At 40.2% G+C, this 23,549-nt stretch overlaps 1 protein-coding gene across 3 annotated transcripts in view; it reads left to right on the top strand.

Moving 5' to 3' along the window:
• The window catches only part of THRB (thyroid hormone receptor beta), a 996,269-nt gene that overhangs the window by 686,785 nt on the left and 285,935 nt on the right, over positions 1–23,549 (top strand). For all 3 annotated transcript variants that reach the window (XM_044066875.1, XM_044066876.1, XM_044066874.1), the window contains one exon: positions 4,084–4,231. In XM_044066875.1, the coding sequence (XP_043922810.1) occupies positions 4,084–4,231 (148 nt within the window). The remainder of the gene's footprint in view (positions 1–4,083; positions 4,232–23,549) is intronic.

The raw sequence follows: 23,549 nt of genomic DNA, 5'->3' as shown, positions 1-23,549 counted from the left end.
TTATTTCCTTAGCCTTCAAGATAACTGCACTATTGAAAAACTCTAAACTTAAGGATGGGGGGTTTGCTGACCTAATGTTAACCTGGATTACTGTTTGAAGGGGATCTTCTTCAGGACAGATTAAATGCCTTACCTGGCTTCTCCTTAATAGTCTACCAGTTATGCCATATTGTTGTGAAAATAATGGCAAAGGTGATTTAATGTATAGGTGCTGTTGGCCCCCACAGCAAAATGGGCAAACTCTATGTGACTGATTCTTCCCATAGGGTATTAGTCTTACAGATTGGACACAGAGGTTGGTGTAGCTGTGTGTGAGAGATCGGAGAGATGTATGAAAGCCGAAGAGAGTGTGTATGAGAGATCAGAGAGAGAGATAAAGAGAGAATGAGTGAATGCATGTATGAAAGCTGAAGAGACTATATGTGAGAGATTGGAGAGAGAATGTGCAATCTGATGCAAACTGACTGAGTATGGAGCGAGTGTTGATGTTTTAGCGATTTGACTTGTTTGGATTGACTTGTTTTCAGGTTGGGGAGAGAGGGAATTTATTTTTATCTTCCTTTTTAAAACTCTAAAACTGTAAAAATGTAAGGTATGTTTCTGTGGAGGGAACAGAAAGTACAACACCATGAAAAACTGAATTGTTCATACTGTACTGTATTTCTTCAATTTTTTTTCTGGTTGCATGAGAGTTCTGGTTTCTTGAGTTCTGGATAACTAAGAGTTTACTGTAGCAGTTAAAAAATGTGGAAAGAAATCTGTTGAACACAACTAGGACTATATAAGTAAATCTTCACTCTTCTATTTTTCTCTGCTTTTGCTACTCCTTAGGCAGTATAAATGACCAAATGCAGCAACTTGGATAGCAGAAGTAAAGCTAAACTTTGTCTCCATCCCCATTAGTACGTAATCGTAGATATGCAAATCAGCCAGACAAAATGGTTAGTAGTGTCTATAACTGTGTTTTCTTCAATTTCCTGATCCATTTTAAGTATACTGTTTTATATTCTCTCCCATTCCTGATCCAGTTTAAGTATAATGTGTTATATTGTACTACTGTTATTCAGCTCCGCTGCTGATGCTTATTTTTTCTGATTTTTTTGTTAATTTTGACAAAATAGTTACCTTTAGGCAAATTCAAGCTGATAGGAGCTCTAGAGTAAATGGTTGGTGGGTGTTTTGTTGTCTCGCCAGGTAGTCGTGATATTTTCACTTCCAAGAATATAGTTTCTGTTTTTCCTTTGACGTTTCTCTGTTGTGTATTTGCTGTTGGATAGTTTCATATATACTAGTTTATTGTTACTTAAAAATTGTTGCAGTTGCCCACTGTTGTTTTTGACTTTATTTCATCAGTCATAGTACCAATGTGCTGTTTTCCTTAAGGAAAAAAAAGTAAAGAATATTAACAGAAAAAAGGTTTTAAGGTACTTGTTGTAATTAGTTGTATAGGATTACCCTAATGCCATTTAATGCAATGATTTTTGTAATCTATGTAATTTTTATTTTCATTTCACTGCAGTTAGATCATGATTGAAAAGGGGCACTAGGGGTGTACCTCATCTACCTACTAAATAATTAAATATGTTAAGTAAAATGTCCTTACCTTAGAAATATGTCTGTAAGGCCTAGAACTTTCTAAATAATTTGTTCGCTTAGCTGTAATGCTTTTCCCATTTGAAGCCGAATTGCTAGTACTACATATAGTACCTTAACCATGAAAACATTTGAGACGCATTAAAAACTAGTATAATCTGCAGTACTCACATACTAAGAGATTGATAGTGCCTTCTTTCTGGTAAACAAAAAAAAATGCCTTCTTATTACATTTGTCTCTTTCTCAGTGGACACTGGCAACAGAACTATAAAGCCAGTTTGTATTATATCCATTTATGTGATTCCAGAAGCATACCTAGGGTAGAGCAAAGGGAGCAGACACCCTGGATGCAAGGTATAAGGGGGCGTGTAATAGAGGCATTCATTTCCATGCTGGTACTGAAATGAAATAACTGTTTGTTGGACTGAAGCTGTCGCTTTGTGTGTGATATAAATTGTAGCACAGTATTTAAAAGTAGATTTTTTTCTCTCAAGACAAGGGGCACAGGGACATAGCTGGAACATTAGAAGAGTGTTGAGTAAGTAGGGAACTCTGGATTGGGTAGTGACCTTTTTTTGGCTCCTCAACTTGAGTTGAGGGGTGTGAAGATTGGGTGAAGATAGATGAAGGTTGCCAGCCTAGCCAGACAGAATTGTGCAGATAATTCTATCATTTGTAAATATGAATGTTGAATTACAAGCTTGTTTTCTTAAATGAAAGGATATGCTGTGAAATGTTGAGCTTAAAACAATGTAGCAACATTGCCCTCTGCTGTAAAGAAAGCTAAGTCAAGCATTTGTTATCTGTCCTTTGAAGTTTAAATTATTTCATGTGTGTCCCTTTGAAGTTAGAATTTGGAGTTGATGAGTCTGGAGTGAAGCATCCTGCCTATTGTTATAACTTAAGGAATAATTACTAGAGTTTACATGTGGAGTGTCTTTTATTGATGTAGTTTCCTGCAGGTGCAAGATAACAATTATGTAGTTTCTGTTAGCCTGGAAACATCAGGAAAGTGTGAAATGATGTAATGTGAATCAGGATTGAAAATAGCAATTTAAACAGAGAAAATCAGAAGACATTAAACATTTTTGTCTTGACCATCCAACTCACAGCACTGTCTTGCTCATATGAAAGTTATCTTAGACTTGTGTTTTCTTTTAGAAATAGCTAGGAACTAGAAAGATTAGACTAAGTGTTTTTCTGTGTTGTCAGAACTATACTACTGAATTATTTTAAGTATTTCTGTGTGATCTCTGAACTCTTGACTAGCACTGTGTAGTAGAACTTATTGTCTTGTGGTTTTAATTATTTATTATTAAATATTTTAAACCCTTTCAACTGTGGCTGTTTTGTGTAGAGATAAATTAAGCTCTAAGAGTACATTGCATGTATATAAGGATCCTGTACCAAGTCACTCTAATAAGCCTTGACTGTTTAGTCATACTACCAATTGGATAATAATATTGCACAGTAATAATTGGACACCCTTTTAAGGGCCTTTGAGTAGCTGATAAATATTAGCTGGGTGGTGGCAGGGTACTACCATATAGTCTGGGTAAAAGGGACACAGCTGGAGAACCTGTGCCAGCCTTCCCCAGAAGTGTCTGTGTGGTTGTATAAACTCTTATCTCAAAGTGTGTGTGTGTGTCAGCTACTTGGGCAGGGACATGAAGCACTGGTTGGACAGAGAGGGTTTTAGCTTGCCCGGCTAGGCTGAGATCTGGACCATCCAGCTGTGCCAATGGGGAGTCTTATTGGGGACCTGGAGAGCAAGGGAGCGACAAGACCCAGACTGACTGCGATCTCTGTGTGCTCTTAAGGGAAATTGCACTTTACTTTGTGTATTTATTATCCTTTCCTCATATATGAGACTGGTGTTAGTGGTGAGGATAGAGGCTCCTTGATTGCTGGGCATCACAAGGGGCACCAGATCATGGGGAGGCACTAGGCGCTAGCTACGGCTCTGTGTGATGCAAGTTTGGCATGGAACTTATTGCACTTGCTCAGGACTTCAGGACTTCATTGCATTCTGCAAGCCCACGCTGAGATTTCCAAGCACAGAATGTAGGTTGTAAACTATTGTTTCACCTTGTTCAGACATATGTAGCAGCCAGATCTTCAGATTTGCAGAAATATTACTACTGAATAAATCAGAGAGCTACTTTTAGGTTAACAGTGTCCTACCAGGCCAATTTACTGCCCTAGCCATTGTGTTGGTGAATGCAAATAAACGTTATATTCATAGTAATTTTAGTTTAAACATTGTTGCCTAAGAAACTGGTAAATGGAAGCATTGTTGCTGACACATTTACATGTTGACTCTGCAAAGAAGGTGCACTTGTAGTGTAGGCCTATTGCACTGATTTGAAAAAGCACTAATGTAGATGTGTTAGAGCAACCCATTTAGTAACTGTAATACTTGTATCCTATTCTCATTAATATTTCAGTGCTAACATATGTAACTATGTGTTTTATGACTCCTGTCATAGGGATTCTTCAGAAGAACCATTCAGAAGAACCTGCATCCAAGCTATAGCTGTAAATACGAAGGAAAATGCTTGATAGACAAAATAACTCGAAACCAGTGCCAGGAATGTCGTTTCAAAAAGTGCCTTGCTGTTGGCATGGCAACAGACTGTAAGCAACATCTTTACTTGTTTTCACATTTTTCAATACTTCTTTTCTTGTAATAGTGTGAGGTATTGATTTCACTAAGCTAAATTAGACAAATGATGAGAAATTGTCATTTCTTTTTAGTAACAGTGTTATTGCTGTGATAGAAACATATCAGCACAAAGCACATGCATAAATTTGTATAGTTATTACCTTTTTATATCCAAGTTTACTGAATGGGCCAGTGGTGCTGTCTTGTTTTAAGGGTAAACTGGTTCACATACTAATTTCAAATTATTCCAGCCCATCTTTTGACCTTTCCATAATATATTAATAACCATGATTTACATGTTCCACTTTAGATAAAACAAAAGCTGGATAACTACACGTTCACCTTTATCATAAACCAGTATATTTTTAAAGCTTCTCATTATACCCAATTTTCTTTGTAATCATCTGAAAACTATATAAAGTTATTCAGTCCTTTATCAATGCAACCATTGACCTATCATACTTCTCACCTAATATAAAAATATTTTTATTTCCATCTCTTATTAGTCATCAGTGGCATTATATTCCTTCTGCATAAAATGCACTCAGTCAGTAAAAGGGAAACTTTGACTTATTATGTTGCTTTAGGACAATATGGGCTAACTCCATCACTTCCCCAAGCTGTTTTCCTTTTATTCTTATTTCCTCAGTCTAATATTATACTACAGTATTCCTATGCACTACCAATATTTCTCTTTATTTGACAGATTCTTTGAAAGTGTGTATGATGCTAACATACTTCTCATCAACAATTATTCTGTAATTCTTACCGCTTTCTAATTTCATAACCTCATCCATACAAATTTCCCATTCTTTCCTTTCTCATTCCATATACTTTGCACAGATGTCATTCTCCAGCTTTTTCAAGTCTCAGCTCAACCACTTATATCTCCTTTGAAACATTGCCATCTTTTGTAATCAGAGGAGAAGCACAGCTCAAATACCAGATACTAGAAGGATAAACAGAACAGGAGATATCAGTGACACTCTTTTTTCTTGTTAGTTATTAAACTGATTGTCTGCCATCGGTGCAGTAGTGGTTGGTTTGAAAACAAATCTGAATTTCAGAAGGAAAGCCGCCTTCTTAAGAGATTGTAGACACAGCTGCTGAAATTATGTGTCATGTAGCAAGAACAATGCCTGCACTGCATACTAACACAGAGATATTCTGATACTAACCGGTGTTTAAAGGTGAACAAGCAGAAGTAGCCAAGGACCTTAAAACACTGGCCTTGAAGACATAGATCCTCAGAAAACTCAACAAAAATATGTAATTGATGTAAAAATGGCAGAAGATGAAGCCTAGAATGCAAACTCAAAGTGATTTTATACATTTCTGAGCAGGTAGTTCCTGGGTGTTAATATTTAGTCATTTTGATGCTCTGTAGGACAGAGAATGAAGGGTTGCATATTGTCTATGTACACTTAAAAGGCAGTCTCAAGTTGGATCATGTTTTATATAGTTCTATATAAAAGTAATATTTGAATATTATTTCCTATAATGTAATAATACCATGAGTAAATAATATTATGAGTTAAACATTATGCAGTATTAATACAGTGCAGTGCAATTTAAGTAGTAATTTTCAGTTAGTAGTATAGCTGAAAATCAGCATTCACCATTTGCATGAATAGACTTCATGACACTGGACAAACTTGTTTATTTTTCTTAGCAAAGTAAATTTCCTGTTGCATAAAAAGCTTGATTTTCACCCTCTGCTTATAATTGTCATAATAATGTTTCTTTTTAGTTCTCAGTACTCTCCTCCATAAGCTCACTCTTCCTGTTTGAAAGATGATATCAAACTGCCTCATCTGCAGGGCCACTGTGTTCCAGAAATGGGGAAAGAGCTGCCTGATAAACTTAATTTCCATAGCATGTTATTTATCTGATGGTGACAATTTATTTCCCTGGATCTTTTAGTACTGGAAATATTAGACTGGAGATCCAAGAGATCCAAGACAGCTGATCCCTAATGGCATGGAAAGTAAAGCACAGATCTTCCTTTAAGTGTCTGCAAGGTACTGAATAAAGGGTCAGTGCTTCCAATTTCTCTTAGTAATTTAGGGTCTTTAAGCCTGTTCTCTTCTTTGTTAGGAACCTCTGTGGTCTTTCTATTGGCTTAACATATCTAGTGAGGTACATGCCAAATGGGGGGGGTTTCCTCCTTAATTGGCTTAATCAATGCTAAATATAAGGGAGCAATGACCTCCTTAGATCTGGATGATATTCCTTAAGGCAGTTAGCTGCACTAAGCAGGTGGTCTTTTTGATGACTTTTGTCACATGATGATCAAACAAGAGGGAGTTAGCCCATGTTCTAAGATCCCTAACAATATTCTCATTTTGAAGTGGAGTACTATCTCTGCTGTATGCTAGAGGGAGAGTTGGTTGTCAGATATTTAATTTGAGCCCATTTTCAGTATGCCACATATTTACTAGTGTAAGCTCTTGCTTAAGAGTTAGGGTATCAAAGGGGGACTTGACAGTAACTCCCAGTTTGCAGTTAGAGAGTAGCGAAGATGCTGAGTAGTTACCTAGCCTGTGGATAATTAAAGTCTAGTCATGAAACACAAATTACCCCAGCCAGATAAGAGGGTGAACTATTACTCTCATGCCATTAGGATGAGGGCACTTCCTGCCCCCTCAAAGATGTGTAGATGTGCAGTGCAGAAAGTGGTGCAAACTTGTGCATACCTGCCTAGATGATGGCCCTCTATGGTCAGCATTTTGTCAGTCCTATGTAATGTGAGGTATTAGGGGACTGGGAGTGCTTTATCTCACAGGAGGGGCTGATGATGATCCACTGGCAAAGGAGAATATGTACAGAAAAAAGATGTTCATATTTCCTGGTTTATGTTGTCCTTGAAAAAAGGAGCGTGAATTTATAAAATAAGAACTTGACCATTTTTGTTTTATTTATTTTTTACCAACCCTTTTCAGTCTACAAAACTTAGGTTATCGGGAATGTCAGAGATAGCCCCAAATTTGTGCCATTGCGTGTGCTGCTGTGGGATGGAGTTACATGGCATAGATTTTGTGTAGAGCAGGGAACCAGAGGTGTAAATCAGTAGCAAATCTCTGAATGTCCCAACTGAGTAACCTGACGGGCCCACACAGTGGCATGCAATGAATATGAAATATGACACCCTGGTTAGGAGTCCTAGAAAGGTTGCCTAGCATGCAAAGCCTGCAACATGTCTTTTACACAAGATAAGCCTGTCTGAATTTACATACAATCTGTTGCTTAGTACGATGGTTCAGAGCTACTGAGCTGACAGCAACAGTTTTAGTCCTGCATGTAATCCTGGATGTGGAGGGATATGCTAATGAAGACCATAAGCAGCCTTGTGCACTGCTCAGTTAGGAAATTTGTATAATATAGAAGTCATAGACATCCATTCTGTGTAAGTAACACCCCCAGAACAGTGCAGAAAATGCATAACTGTACATGGCTAATTAATAATCTGCAGCTATGGTTTTCAGTAGGAAGGAATCCTGTGCAGGATGAAGCAGGGCAGTTTCACCCTACAAAGTTTGCCAGGCTGGTCACTAGTACTGTAGGTGTGTATGGGAGAGTGTGCAAGTGTGTATGTGTGTATGCCTGTGTGCCATATGTGTTTGTGTGTGTGTCTGTGTGTATCTGTACAGGGACGGTGTGAAGTGTGTCAGTGGTTCTTTGAATGCATGCGTAGAATGCTTATTGTAAGTACATGCATGTGCATGTCTTGTATATATGGATGACCTCTGCCTCATGTGACTTGAAATATAAATTGGAAGATCATGGATGCAGACACTGAATATTTGTATATCTGTCTGTGTGAATATCTGAGTATTTGTGCACAGTGTATGACTGTATGTGTGGTCTCTGCTTTTGGATGGGGTGGCTTGCAGAGCTGGGCCACAGTCTATAGTGGCTGTGCTCTGTGTAGCTTCCCCCACCCCACAGCAGCTAAGGTATGTACAGTATGCCATATCTCTATGTTTGTGTATATAAGCAGGTTTCTGTATGTGTGTATGAGTGTATGCATGTTTGTGTGTGTGTGTGCTTGTGTGTGCTCACATCTGCAAGTGTGTATATGTGTCATGTATGGTCTCCTAGGTACTTGTGCTGTGCAGTAACACAGTGCTTAACTCATGCACATTCTCTCTTAATGATTTAGTGTATTAGCGAAAATGTGTTTGATTATGATTTGATAAATGGCATTGCTGCAGCATGTGTTATACTGCTGTGCCTTTGTCTATGAATCCAAACCTTTGTCTTTCCTATTGTAATGTGTGTGTGTGTGTGTGTGTGTGTGTGTGTGTGTGTGTGTGTGTGTGTGTGTGTGTGTGTGTGTGTGTGTGTGTGTGTGTGTTCGCGCGAGGGACTGTAGAATGTCTGGGTGTGAGTTTGCTGTCTTTTCCTGTTTGTGCAATCTTGGAGTTAGTATATATATATATATAAGTGGGGGGTGCAGCCCCCCACATGGATGGTGCCCCCCTGCTTATATGTAGTGTAGGTGTGTTGGTTTGTGTTCTTGTGTTTGTGAATGTTTTGTTTGATTTTTTTTGTAGTGTGGGTAGGGTAGGATAGTGTGTGTGTTGTGTGGTGTATGGTGTGTTTATGTTCGATATTTTGTATTTCGCGGTTTTGGGGTTTCAGGATTTTGAACGTTCGCCTTTATGGTCTCAAGATACTGAAATTCGAGATTTCAGTATTTTGAGATTATAAAGGGGAACCGTGTATACATATATATCAGAGAGTACAGAAATGTATTTATTTGTTGTATTTTATTTTGAATTTGTTAACCAGGGTAGAGTAGTGATCCCATTGTACCTATTTTAGTCTCAGCCCAGGGAAAACACGATAGATACATGACATGAGTGAATATCATGTTGGGCTTGAGGGTGTAAAGGCAGTAGATAAATGACATTATATAAAGGGTAACTGAAAGAACATAGTATATAAATGCGTTAAATATAAAGTAGGATTAGAGTTAGTATGCTGACAGAATCACAGTCAAAAGGAGTGTATGAGCACAGACGTTTGCAAGTACCCATGCACCAGTTTTTGAAATTTATCTCATAGAAAATAGCAGGTGCACTGCAAATTATCAATGTGCACATGTACTGTTAGTTCCATGGACTATCTCTATATTTCTGTTGCCATAAATGTTTCTGATTGACTTCTGCCACATTTCTGCACAAGTGCATTTTCATTGGTCCTTAGTGAGTTAACCTTGCCTTGCAGGTTATGCAGAATTGCTTGTGTGGGTGTAGACTGCGGTGAATTTCTAAATCCTACCAATATTACAAAATTAATTTAGCCTTAATTGTTCCAAACCTGTGTTGTATAGGAGAAAATTTTGTTTTATGATAATGACATACAGCCTTTTTTATGTTTTATTTTCCCAGAATGAGTTTGAGTTTTGACATTTTGTGCTTCAGTAAAGCATATTTTACCAGTACTGTGTATCAAAAGACGTTCTTGGATATCACAGTAAATGCTTCTACAGGCATGGAATCAACACAAGTGCATTTTCTTTATTAGTTTTATATTTAGTGATTTCATAAGGTTCTAGCATGTGCATTGCCTATTTTTGACAACCCTGGCAGGCAGCAACTAATTGCAGCAAGGAAAAAGCACATACCAACATTGCTAAATGAAACACCTGGGTGTAAATAATAAAGTAGGAAAACACAGAAAAAGTGGTGTATTTTAAAATTAGTATAGATAAACAATGAAGTCACAGATTAGGATGCACAGTATGCTAAAATATTCTGAGGCAGTATTCATATGGCATGGGAATGAGCTACTGTATTCACAGACATAGTGTGCAGTCCTGTAACTATAACTTGCCCTGTGCTGCTACTATGCTGTATGGATGTATGACTTACAGTGCAAGTCAGTATGTGGGGTCACACACAAGAGGAAATGCATAATTCACTTAATTATTCAGCAAACAGTTGGTCTTAAAGAAGTTAAAACTGTTGTGCCCAAAAGTTAATAATCATTCAAAACTGGAGAAAGAGGTGATTGGTTCCCTACCCCGCATTCTTACATATATTTCAGTTTTCAGAATGTATCCACAGCCTACTTGTCCCTTCCTGTAATCCTCTTATATAATCCGATTATTACATAGGAGTAACCACATTCACTACTATATTTATTTATATTTGCTGACCGGGATTGTCCGACTGAGCTGAAGAGCCATTTTTCAACGGAGGCCCGGGACTATTAACTCTATGTGCAATTAGCAGAACATTATTTGTCATGCAGATCTGAAGACACATACGAACAACACCCTATGAACCCTAACATGTAGTGAACTGCAGGAATGGAAGGTTAGTTAAATATGGATAGGAGTATCCTAATTTAGATAAGCCCTTTCGTTAGTTGTGGTTTATTTTGTTTTACTCAGAGTTTCTGTGCTGGAGTGGATGAGTCTAGAGTTGATAATGTATTATGCCCTTATTTCTGTTTTAGTAATTACATATCTTGAAGGTCTGGTGGAGACACTGTTAAGAGTATTAAACCCAACCTGTGACTTATCAGGGCATTCCTTTGGATCTGAATAGTTATGAATATATTAAAAATGCTTCATAGGTCAGGAGGGAGGAAGTTTTAGGACGGACACTAAAGACTTATGCTATGCTATCTAACATAGACAGTACCACAGGATAGTATTTTGCATCTTGAAGTGGGAGTAGTGTAGACAGATACTGGAAGCAGTAAGGACTGTGAGATGTCATTTTTGGAGCCTGGTTACTAGTACTGTAGGTGTGCATAGGAGAGTGTGTGCCTGTGTGTTTTTGTCTGTGTGTCATTATGTTATTGTGTATAATAAACTTTGAATGCTCTTGCAAACACCTGCCTTTGGTTGTCCCATCTACCACTAATCTACTGACTTGGTCAGGCTGCATGATTTATAAGCATTTCACCTCCTTTCCCATGCCTGTGGAGTAGGTCTCATTTAACTAGTATTCTAACAAAGGGATTTGGTGAGGTATTCCTTCCTATTGGTGAATAGTATTTCATGTTACTGTACTGGAGTTGTGGCACTGTGTCTGTATATATTGCACTTCACAATGGGTTGTACCTTTGCATCCCATGCTGAAAGTAATGTTGCAAGTTTTGGCATTGCATTTAATGATGATGTTGTTGTTCAGGGTGCAGTCGTAAACTATGTGGGGCTGTGGTATGTAGTTTGTGGTTTGGACAATGTACTAGCCCTACCGCATTGTGGACCCTGTTTATGAATACCACTGTTAAAGTTAAGATTCATTTTAGCTTTACTCCCTTCCACAAGCTGCAATTCCTCCCTATCTTCAGAGTAATGAAAAATATTTTTGTAAAAATATCTAAGGGTTATATTAGGTGGTACAGTGGCACAGCAGATAGCATTGATGCCTCACAGCAAGAGGTTGCCCGGTTCAAGTCTTCTTGCGGAGTCTGCATATCCTTCCTGTGTTCATGTGGGTTACTTCCCACATTCCAAAGACAAGCAGTAAGTGGATTGGACAATCTAAACTGACCATAGGTGCAAGTATGCGGTGTGGAAGAACTACCCTGACCCCATGTGCAAAAGTGGGAAAAAGAGGGTTGTGGATGGATGGCTATAAGGATTATATTGAAATGTACTGGCCTGCCACCAATTCATGTTATTTTTGGGTAGGATTTAAATGACTGAGACCATATGGAATTCTTATTTGGGGATGATTGACACTGCAGCGATGATGTTAGCATTTGGCAGAGACACACACAAACATAAATGAATGCAAATAAAAGACAAAAATAAATACAGAAAATGCATGACGTACAATATTATTTATTTATATTTGTTTGCATTTGTTGACAGGGAAAGCCCAAGTGGCCACCGAATTATACAATGTCATGCATTAATACAAGGAGTAAAAGTCACATAGGATAGCACTTGCTGTACAGAGAGATAGGATTACACAAAAACTTTCAGTAAAGTACATGAACATAATTCAAATCCTGCAATGTTATTATGGGCATACATTGACATACACTGGTAAATTACTTTACGATACTCTGTCCGTCTCGTCCGCCTCGTGTCGAGCACTTTCCAGGCACTCGTTGTTTCATTAGTGGTCACAATTTTTACAGGGATGGGTTGCTAGCTGAGTGCCCAACCCTCCTCTGGAGGGCATACCACACACACACACACACACACACACACACACACACACACACACACACACACACACACACACACACACACACATACTCTCACCTAGGGCCAATTTAGAGTGTCCAGTCCACCTATCCCATATCTTAGAGATGTGGGAGGAAACCAGAGCACCCGGAGAAAACCCACTCGAACACAGGGAGGACTTGCAGACTCTGCACAGAAGACACCCCAGCCAAGAATTGAACTAGAGAACCTCTTACTGTGAGGTGACAATGCTAACTACTGCAACACTGAACCGCCCACTTTACAATGCAGTAGTAGATATTTGTGATTAATAAAACTGAGTACTTTGACTTGATGCCAAAGATCAAGCTGAGGTGGAATGAAAGTACTGCTGATCTTCTTCTTCTTCTGTTGGCTGTTCCTGTTAGGGGTCATGACAGCGTTTCCATTTCTTCCTGTTCTCTGCATTTTGCTCTGTCACACCAACCACCTGCATGTCCTCTTTCATCACATCTATAAACCTTATCTTAGGCCTTCCTGTTTTCCTCTTATCTGGCAGCTCCATCCTTAGCATCCTTCTCCCAATATATGCAGCATCCCTCCTCAACACATGTCCACATCAACGTAATCTCTGTCAATGTTCTCCACCCACTCCACACTGCCTGTACTCTTCTTCACCTCTCTTCCACACTCTCCATTACTCTGAACTATTGAGCCTAAGTATTTAAACACATCCACCTTTGCCATCTCTACCCCCTGGATCCTCACCATTCCTCTATCCTCCCTCTCATTCTCATACATGTATTCTGTCTTAGTCCTGCTGACCTTCATTCCTCTCCTCTCTAGAGCATATCTCCACCTCTCCAGGGTCTCCTTAACCTGTTCCCTACTCTCACTATACACAATGTCATCTGCAAACATCATAGTCCATGGGGACTCCTGTCTGATCTCATCTGTCAACTTGTCCATCACCAATGCAAATAAGAAAGGGCTCAGCCTGATCCTTGATATAATCCCACCTCCACCTTGAATGCATCGTGTCATTCCTACCGCAGACCTCACCACTGTCACACTACCCTTGTACATATCCTGTACCACTCTTGCATACTTCTCTGCCACTCTTGACTTCCTCATACAATACCACAACTCCTGTCTAGGCACTCTGTCATATGCTTTCTCTAATTCCACAAAGACACAATGCAGCTCTTTGTGACCTTCTGTATACTTCTCCATCAACACCCTCAGAGCAAACATTGCATCTGTAGTGCTGTTTCCTGGCATGAATCTATACTATTGCTCACTAATCATCACCTCCCTTCTTAACCTAGCTTCCACTACTCTTTCCCATAAATTCATGCTGTGACTGATCAATTTTATCCCTCTGTAGTTACTACAGCTCTGCACATCACCCATATTCTTAAAAATCCGTACCACTCCTCAGGCATCCTGTCACTTTCCAAGATTTCATTAAACAGTCTGGTTTAAAACTCTACTGCCATCTCTCTTAAACACTTCCATGCTTCCTCAGGTATGTCATCTGGGCCAACAGCCTTTCCAATCTTCATCCTCTTCATAGCTGTTCTTACTTCCTCCTTGCTAATCTGTTGCACTTCCTGATTCACTATCCCCACATCATCCAGCCTTCTCTCTCTCTTTCATTCTCTTCATTCATCAGCCCCGCAAAGTACTCTTTCCATATGCTCAATACACTCTTCTTGCTTGTGAGTATGTTTGCCTCATTATCCTTTATCAGCCTTACCTACTACACATCTTTCCCACCTCGGCCCTTCTGTCTAGCAAATCAGTACAGGTCCTTTTCTCCCTCCTTAGTGTCCAACCTTTCATACAAATCTCCATATGCCTTATCCGTAGCCTTTGCCGCCTTTCTCTTCACAGTGTGCCTCATCTCCTTATACTCCTCTTCATCTCTCTGACAATCCCACTTCTTCACCAACCTCTTCCTGTGTATACTCTCCTGTACTTCCTCATTCTGCCATCAGGTCTCCTTGTCCTCCTAACTCTGTCCAGATGTCACACCAAACACCTTTCTAGCTGTCTCCCTACTGCTGATAGATATGTTACATGAGAGGATGAGGTATAGCTGTTGATTACTGCGTAGATAAACTTTCAGGAGTAAGAAATGATACGAGATGTGCTTCTGTTTTGAAACAGAGCAAAGGTTAGGAGGCAGAAAGTTGCATATAGTCGCATTAATGTGTAGTGAAATAGTGAGTAGTCAAATTAAACAGTAGTGTTTACAGCTAAGGTATTAGCCTGGGCCTGAGCAGCAGCATAGCCAGGAGTTATTTAGGTGTTGTTTATTTTTGAAAACCTGTAGTTTTTCAATTTGCTTTAAATATAATTGTAGGGAGTTCCACAGTTTGGAAACATAGCATGAGTAGAGTGAGTCACCAGCAGTAATATTAGATTTGGTGTTGAGTAAAAGTGATTCATTTTGAGAGTTTTGTTCCCTGGCTGAGTAATAATTTTATGGTGTTCTGTAGTTCTGGACAGTTTTCTGATTTATATATTAGGTTATGGGCAATAAATAGCTGTAAGTATGATAAGATGGCTCCCTATTGAAATGTCGGCACTCGAAATGCCAAGTGCCGAGAAACTAAAAAAAAAAAAAAGACTGAAAACACAGGAGAAGAGAGAATCTCAAAAATTATTATTCTCCTTTAAACTTTTTTTTTGCAGAGAGGTACACCTCCAGAACTTATATATACCAAGGTCGGGATTGCCATATCTGTCTTGGAGAAAAGGGAATATTCTGAGAAATGGCATCTCAGACATAGTATATGTAAGTCCATTCTTTTGGCCATTCAGTCTCCATGTTTCAAGACTCAATGTAGCGAGTCCCAACATTTCTAATGGTTACCTATAAGATATTGTGGGAGGTTTTAGCCAGTGTAGTTGGTTTAAGGCTAAGCAGTGGGAATTTGTTTAGGAAAATTGTTGGCAAATGTATCAGTTTTGTCTATTTTCATTTTTAAGTGCTGTGAAGGTTAGTCAAGATGGAAGATTCATAAAGGACAGAGGGTAGTAAGTAGTTTGATACAATGTTTTTTCTAGTACTGTCAGTGAGGTAGTGTTTACTTCTGTATAATACACCAAGTTGCTGTTGTATTTTTTAACAGCTCGGAGAATGTGTAGATCGGATTTTAGGTACTCATCTGTTGTGACTCCCAGTAGCTTTAATTGTTGCACTGTTTCTATTCTGGTGTTTTTTTTTTCTGAGTATTTTGAAAGATTGTTTTTAGTCTGAAATGCCTTGGGAGAAAAAAATTAAGGGAGACCCAAAGTTAATGGTTGTCCCCTCCCATGCCAACAGCAAAGGTAAAGATTTATGTAAAAGGAAAAAATACATCAAACACATGAAAATAAGGGGAGTTGCCAAACACCTAACCACTCCCTACTAATGGTAAAATTAAAGAGAATCTTGAACATAAATAGAATTAATGGAGTTGTCATTTATATTTCTGGGTGCCCTGTGCTGTTTAGGTTTGTTTTATTTATGACTGTCCCATGCTGTTTGTCAGTTACTGACAGTGCTGTGATGTTATGTAGTAGGGGTTTAAGGGGCAAAAGCTCACCTTATTTTTTTAATAATTGTTATTGTTTAATTATAAATTTTAAAGTGTAATTTGTTGTCTGATTGTAGCAAGGGAAAATTGTTGCTGGTATTTATTTAATGTAAAATGTGAGCACTATAATGTCAAAAATTTAGATTAGAAGGCCAGCACAAAATTGCCAACATGTACTAATATGCATGTCAGTTTGCTTGTGTCTGTCCATATGTCATCAAAAACTGAAGTGGGTATCTGTTACAACTTGAGATGTTCATCGTGTTTCACTGTTGCAGTCATTACACTTGGGTTATCCTGCTGGCAGGCTACCTGCAGTCGGCCTGAATTCCAAAGTCCTGTTCCTGCGTCAGTTGATGTTGCCTCTTCCCTGACGTCAGTGCGCCAGGGGTATAAAAGATGCAGCCGACGCCATTTTCTTCAGTCTTTCTTGCCGCGCGGTGCCCGAAGCAAAAGCAGTTCGCAAGTGCCGGTCGGCCAACTCCTGAGATTTTCAAAACGATTTTCAGATCCAAAGTCCTCATTAAAGCTAAGTACCCCGTTGGGGAAACTTTTTTCTTGCTCCAGACCTATGTCAGAAAAAGTTAACAATTGTATTTCTTGTGGGAAGCAAATACCTCATAAGGATTTTCATTCTTACTGTATTCCTTGCCTAGGCCCTGACCACGACGTTGCTAGCTGTCAGTTTTGTGCTAGGTTTAACCAATGCACTATTAAGCATCGGTATGATTTTGCCTTTCATTACTTTAGCCGAAGATCGGATTTTATAAAAAGTGCAAGGATAAGGAAAAGGACAGGCATCCGAGGTTCAGAACTGATGACGAAACCTCCACGAGGCCAGTTTTGCCAGTTCTCAGTGAGGCACTTTCGCAGCCCCTGACACCCGCTACCTCAGAGCCACAGGCGCTTCCGACTCCCACGTGGAGCCGACTAGGCCTCTGGATACTCAAGGTATTGGACACTCGGAAACTATTTCCTCAGATGGGTCTGGAGCCGCTGAGCAGCCATCGGCTTCTGAGGGTGTTTTCAGACCTACATAGTTATATGTAAAGTCAACCTCAGCATCAAAGGCAAAGACTAAAGCAGCTCTAAAGACAAAGAAACAAGTACAGCATTCTCCTGCACAGACTTCCATGCCTAAAAAACAGATGCTTAAAATGGCCGGAGACCTAATTACTTTGATCAGGGGTTCCCATCCAGCTCCTGATAAAAGGCCCAGGCAAGAGACAGAATATGAATCTTCAAATCAGGTTTCCATTTCCTCTGACTCCTCTTCTGAACAGAGATACCCCCTTCCTCCCGATGAGGATTCTGATGCTGAAGAGTCTATTCCTTCAGCCTCTCCTGCTGAGGATTATTCTTTTGGGGAAACCCTTCATACCATGAGGGAGCACTTTCACTGGGAGAGCCAAGATTACTCAGAATCTAAGAAAAGGATTAGAGACTTTCTTTAACTACCTCAGCACAGACCTCTTGCTATTCCACCTGTTCTAGACATAGTAGATGATGTATTTTCAGAGTCCAGCCTGTCTCCTGACTCTTTACCCCCTGCACCGGTTAAGCCAGACAGATACTACAGGGTTCCAGATTCCCACAAATTTCTATATAAAAACCCTGCTGCTGACCCAGAAACTATATCTCAGGGTCACAAAGGGGTCAAGGCTTCCACTGCAAAAACCCTGGCCCCTCTGATAGGGATTTTAGGGCACTGGACAGATGGGAGAAAAAAGTTTACACTTCTGCTACCTTGGCTGTAAGGGCTTTAAATTGTCAATTTCATATGCTTAAACATCAGCAGTATTTAATTTCACTGCTAAAACAGAAAATGTTGACAAATTCTGAATGTCCAGATAACAAGGAAATGCAGGATTTATTGCATGCTTTGCAATGTGGTTTTGAATCACTGGAGGCCTGTTGCAGGGCCGCTGTTACGGGTACTGTCATTAGAAGGCATGCTTGGTTAAAGGAACAAAATCTGCCTGCTCATGTTAAAGCAAAATTATTGGATGCTCCTTTACAGCAAGATACTTTGTTTGGTGTTAAGGCAGAAGAGGTGTTGAAGAAAATGAAGGATAAAGCGAAATCTATGCAGACAGTTAAGGATTTCTTACAGGTACAACCACCCAGATTTAGCAGGAACTGACCTTCAAAGAATTGGTCCTTTCCAGTATCAGACAGGCCACAAAGAGGCAGATACAGACACCCTAGAGGCAGATCACAGCCCCAAGGCTCATACAGGCCTAAACAATGGGGTGCTTCTACCTCCAAAAGCGGAGAAGACAAATCACAGCCATATAGAAAACAGTCCCAATGACTTTCCTCTGCCAATACCAAGCACTTATCTTTTGGCAGTCCCCTTAGGGGGAAATATAGCACTTTTTTCACAAAATTGGCATATAATCATCTAGGACAAATGGGTCTTGAATATAGTGTCCCAGGGTTACAGGTTCCACTTTCACACCCTGCCAAAGGCAAAAGGTATGCCAGACCTGCCACAAAATCAATGGGCGGAGGCACAAAAGCAAGTTACATCCCTAATGGACATGAGGGCCATTCAGCGAGTACCAGAGCAAGAGCAGGGACAAGGGTTTTACTCAAGACTATTCCTGGTACCCAGAAAGGACAAAGCCTGGAGACCAATACTGGACCTGTCTATTCTAAACACTTTTCTGGACGTTCCAAAATTCAAAATGTTGACACTGCAGCAGCTTCTGCCCATGCTGGGCAAGAAGGCTTGGCTTGTAACTTTGGACCTAAAAGAGGCATACCTGCATGTCCCAATCAGAGAATCTTGCAGACGATACCTCAGATTCATAGCTGGCTCAATGCACTACCAATTCTCTGCACTGCCCTTTGGCTTATCTAGTGCGCCCAGGGTCTTCTCAAAATGCCTGGCACCAGTAATTGCTTTCTGCAGACAAAGGGGAATTCAAATATACCCTTACTTGGATGATTGCCTTATTCAAGCAGAGAGCAAAGACATTCTACTGAGGCATCTGGCATTTGTAAACAGATTACTAATTTGCCTAGGGTACACGGTAAACAAAAAGAAATCAAAACTAGTACCCTCTCAAGAGATAATATTCCTGGGTGCAAGCTTAAATACAACTGCCCAGATGGCTTATCTCACGCCAGACAAACAAAGGCTGATAATGTAACCATTCAGAACACACCTCTCTCTAAAGCAGTTATGGATGTTATTTTAGAGGCCAGGAGGCCCAGCACAAGAAAATCTTATACAGAAAAATGGAAGAGATTCTGTGCTTGGAACCAGGCACAAGGAATGGACACGCTTGTATCAAATATTCTTCAGATTTTATAATACCTAACTGAGATGCTGGACAAAGGCCTATCCTTCTCATCAATTAAGATCCATGCTTCTGCCATTTCAGCTCATTACAATACGGATCCACCTATTTTTTCACATCCACTGCTAAGGCAGTACCTCAGAGGGTCCAAAAACAGAAGACTTCCAAGGAGAGCGCCAACACCTGCATGGGACCTCAATTTTGTCTTGGAAAAGCTTACACTGCCTCCCTTTGAGCCAGCCAATACAGCTGAGATAAAATACTTATCATGGAAAACTGCTCTGCTCCTAGCAATAACCTCAGCAAGAAGAGTCTCAGAGTTACAGGCACTAATGGCTGTGGAACCTTTTATTATTGTCCATCTGGACAGCGTTTCTCTAAGGACAAATCCAACATTTATGCCTAAGGTAGTGTCCAGTGTGGCTCTTAACCAAACCATTCATTTGTTTACCTTTTATCCAAACCCACAGAATAAGGGGGAGAGACTTCTGCATTCTTTGGACATACACAGACAGCTACGCTTCTACTCGGACAAAACTAAAGCCTTCAGAAAGACTGAGCAACTCTTAGCGGTATATGCTGCAGGATCGCAAGGAAAAGCTATTTCAAAGCAGACTATTTCAAAATGGATAGGCCACTGCATTCATCTCTGCTATTCATAACATGGCAAATCAGTGCCTAAGGGCATTAGGCCACATTCAACCAGAGCAGCAGTCACTTCAGCAGCCTTCCTCAGAGGAGTACCAACCAAGGACATTTTGGAGGCTGCAACTTGGACTTCAGTGCACACTTTTACAAAGCACACAGTACAATCAAAGAAAGGGGTCTCAGCCATCACTTAAACACTCTGTTACACTTACCTCTTTACTCTAAGTCCAGAGCAGGTTTCACCACTGCAATTCTGCAGGGCCTCATAGCCACTCCTAATTCTATCTAGGCCCAGCCACCCAACCTCAGCTTTGGGATTCAACCCAAGTGTAATGACTGCAACAGTGAAACACAATGAACATAGTACAGTTGTGTACCTACCATAAATGTAGATGTTCGAGTGTATTCACTGTTGCGGTCCAGGTTACCCTCCCTCCATCTCCCTTTCATTGCTGGGATTTCTCTGTACTTCTCTGTTCTATACAATCTATGTGGTGTATTTGCTTGTAGATGAAGGTAATGTTTATGTTAGTGTATGCTTTTTTATGAACAGAATTTTTAGCCTACCCTTTTGGGGGCACCTAACATCTGGGGCAAGAAAAACTGAAGAAAATGGTGTTGGCTGCATCTTTTATACCCCTGGCGCACTGACGTCAGGGAAGAGGCGACAGCAACCGACGCCAGACCAGGACTTTGGAATTCAGGCTGAATGCGGGTAGCCTGCCAGCAGGATAACCCAAGTGTAATGACTGCAACAGTGAATACACTCGAACATCTACATATATGGTAGGTACACAACTGTACTTTACTGGGCAATGCTTACTGCTCTGCATTTCATTAGGTAGTACACTTCAACATAACCAGACTAAGTGAATTTTACAATGCTGACTGTATAAAAACTACACTTTATAGAATATTTATTTAGTTATTTATTCATTTATTCATTCATTCATTCACTCTGCCCAGGATACAAGTAAAAATGAAGAAAACAGATATAGTATGTGAGAGGTGTAAATACACTTTTTAACACTTGGAGGCAAAACTCTCTCATATAACCAAAACTAATCTTATAGAGGCTGTCAGTGACACTTGCATCATGCCATCTACACAGGCTAAAGGCCATACACATAAAACTACTTATGCTGAGGCACTTAGAGGTAAATTTCCTAAAACATTAATACACCCTGCACAGTAAAATCAAAGAAAGGGGCCTCAGCCATCACTTAAACACTCTGTTAAAAACACCACCCACAGCTACACATAGTAACACTGTAGCCAGTGATTCTACTGCTAAGCCCTTAAGTCAAACCAGCACAAAGCCAAATTTCTTGGTCATTGGTGATTCTATAGTGAGTCACACTGATGCCCCCCTCACCAGACTAAGTAAGGAGAAAGTCACAGTTAGGGTGCCGTACCATGTCTTTGCAATCTTTGCAAACTGACCCTGGTAACTATCGCCCCATAAACCTGACTAACCTGGTCTGCAAGGCTATGGAGTGCATCATCATGGAACCCATTAACAAAGACATTAGGAACATCCAAACACTTGACCCGACCCAGTTCGGCTTTGTTAAGGGCAGATCTTGCCTACTAAACCTGGTTGACTTCTTTGAGACAGTCACCAAGGCCATAGATGAATGGAAGGTGGTTCACACAGCCTACCTTGACCTCGCCAAGGCTTTTGACACCATTCCCCATTTGGGAATTATAGAAAAACTCACCAGCCTGAACATAAACCCCTATGTCATGAGATGGGTTGCCAACTGGCTTACAGACAGAACTCACACGGTAAGAATAGCGGGCTCCAGGTCCGACTCTAAACCAGTGACAAATGGTGTCCCGCAAGACTCGGTCCTGGGACCCCTACTGTTCAGCATATACTTCTCAGAAGTACAGGCAAACACAGGAGGACTATGACTAACCAAGTTCGCTGATGACTGCAAACTTGGAGCCATAACTGACTCTCCGGCTGACACGGACATTCTCCAAAAGGGCCTTACTAAGATGGACACCTGGTGTCAAAGTCATGGTCTCAAGCTAAATGGCAAAAAATGCATAATCATCCCATTTAGGAAAAACAAAACACTCATGAATTACCACATAGGTGGCAGCACTCTTAATACAGAAGAGGTAATAAGAGATCTGGGGACCCATGTAGATAATAATCTCTTCTTTGACAATCATATTGCCAGAGTAGTTAGGAAATCCTTCTATGTAGCCCATCTAATTACTAAAGGGTTCGCATCTAGAAATAAAGAGGTTATAGTGCCCCTCTACTCATCACTCATCAGACCCATCATAGAGTACAATGCCTCATTTGGGATGTACCTCACAAGACACTTCCAGCAGCTGGAAAGACCACAAAAGTACCTCACCAAGAGGATTACTGGCCTCAAACATATATCCTATGCAGCCCGACTGGAAAAGCTCTGGCTGTACTCAGTGGCATATATATCGCTTACTCAGAGATGATCTCTGCCTAACTTACAAAGCCATGTCCAACTCAGAATTGATGGACATACTCCACCTAAAGAGTGAGCTAAACCTCACTACAACAATAAATAGAACATGCTGGAGGGATAGATTCCTGTCACAGAGACTCCCCGTGCTTTGGAACAAAATTCCTAACTACATTAGGCAGAGCCCTCACTAATACTCTTCAAGAGAAACCTTAACAAGTGGATGGGTAACAGAAAATACACCCCTGGGATCACTTTATTGGCTCTTCCTGACAGAGGCTCAGTTAATTAATCAATGGGGCGGCGAAAGCTGACACACTCTGGCTAGGCTTATAAATGCCCTCGGGCAGATAGCCTAGTACCTACCTATGAACCTATAGGTCCCCTTCCACCATGTCCCAGGCAACCCATACTACCTATCTCAATGTATTAGAGTCGCTCACCATTTAGCCCATTAAGATATTCATGGGGGATCTCAGCTACCCCTCTGTAGACTGGGAATCCTACACAACTTCTAATGTGCAAACCCAGTGATTCCTAAACTTTGTTAAAACCAACATCCTGGAACAGTTGGTCCATTCTCCTACCAGGGATACAAACATCCCTGACCTTGTAGTCACGAATATGGGAAGCCAATGTTCCTCACCCAATGTAATATCTTCCCTTCTCAGATCTGACCATAAAGCAGTATTACTTGAAATAAAAATTAAGTATGAGGATTCTGAGGATTCAGTGACTCCAAAATCCTTTAGGAACTATTCCAAGGCTAACCTCTTCCTGCTAAGTTAACACCTCGGCTAAATTCCAATCACCTCCAAATCCAGTAAACACCATAGCTTATAGTGGGCTATTTACAAAATCTCTGTACAGCCATATTGATAGCTGTAGAGAGTGAGCTGTGCCCATTCGTATTAAGAGGAAGACAAACTCAAAAGACAAACCACCCTGGTGGAGTCACAATATCAATTGGTTATACAACCAAAGAAAAAATAATTCTTAGCCAAACATAGGAGGAACAAAGCTATACATACTTAAAGCCCCCTGACCAATCTAAACAGGCAGCTAAGAGGGTTAATTAATACTTCAAAGGCTAAATTTGAAGAAAAAATAGCTTCTCAGGCAAAGGACAAGCACAAAGCTTTCTACAG

This window comes from Protopterus annectens, chromosome 3.part1 (genome assembly GCF_019279795.1).
Source record: "Protopterus annectens isolate FY-2018-M chromosome 3.part1, PAN1.0, whole genome shotgun sequence".
In the NCBI taxonomy this organism is placed as follows: domain Eukaryota; kingdom Metazoa; phylum Chordata; order Ceratodontiformes; family Protopteridae; genus Protopterus; species Protopterus annectens.
This window is presented reverse-complemented; position numbering and strand designations above follow the sequence as displayed.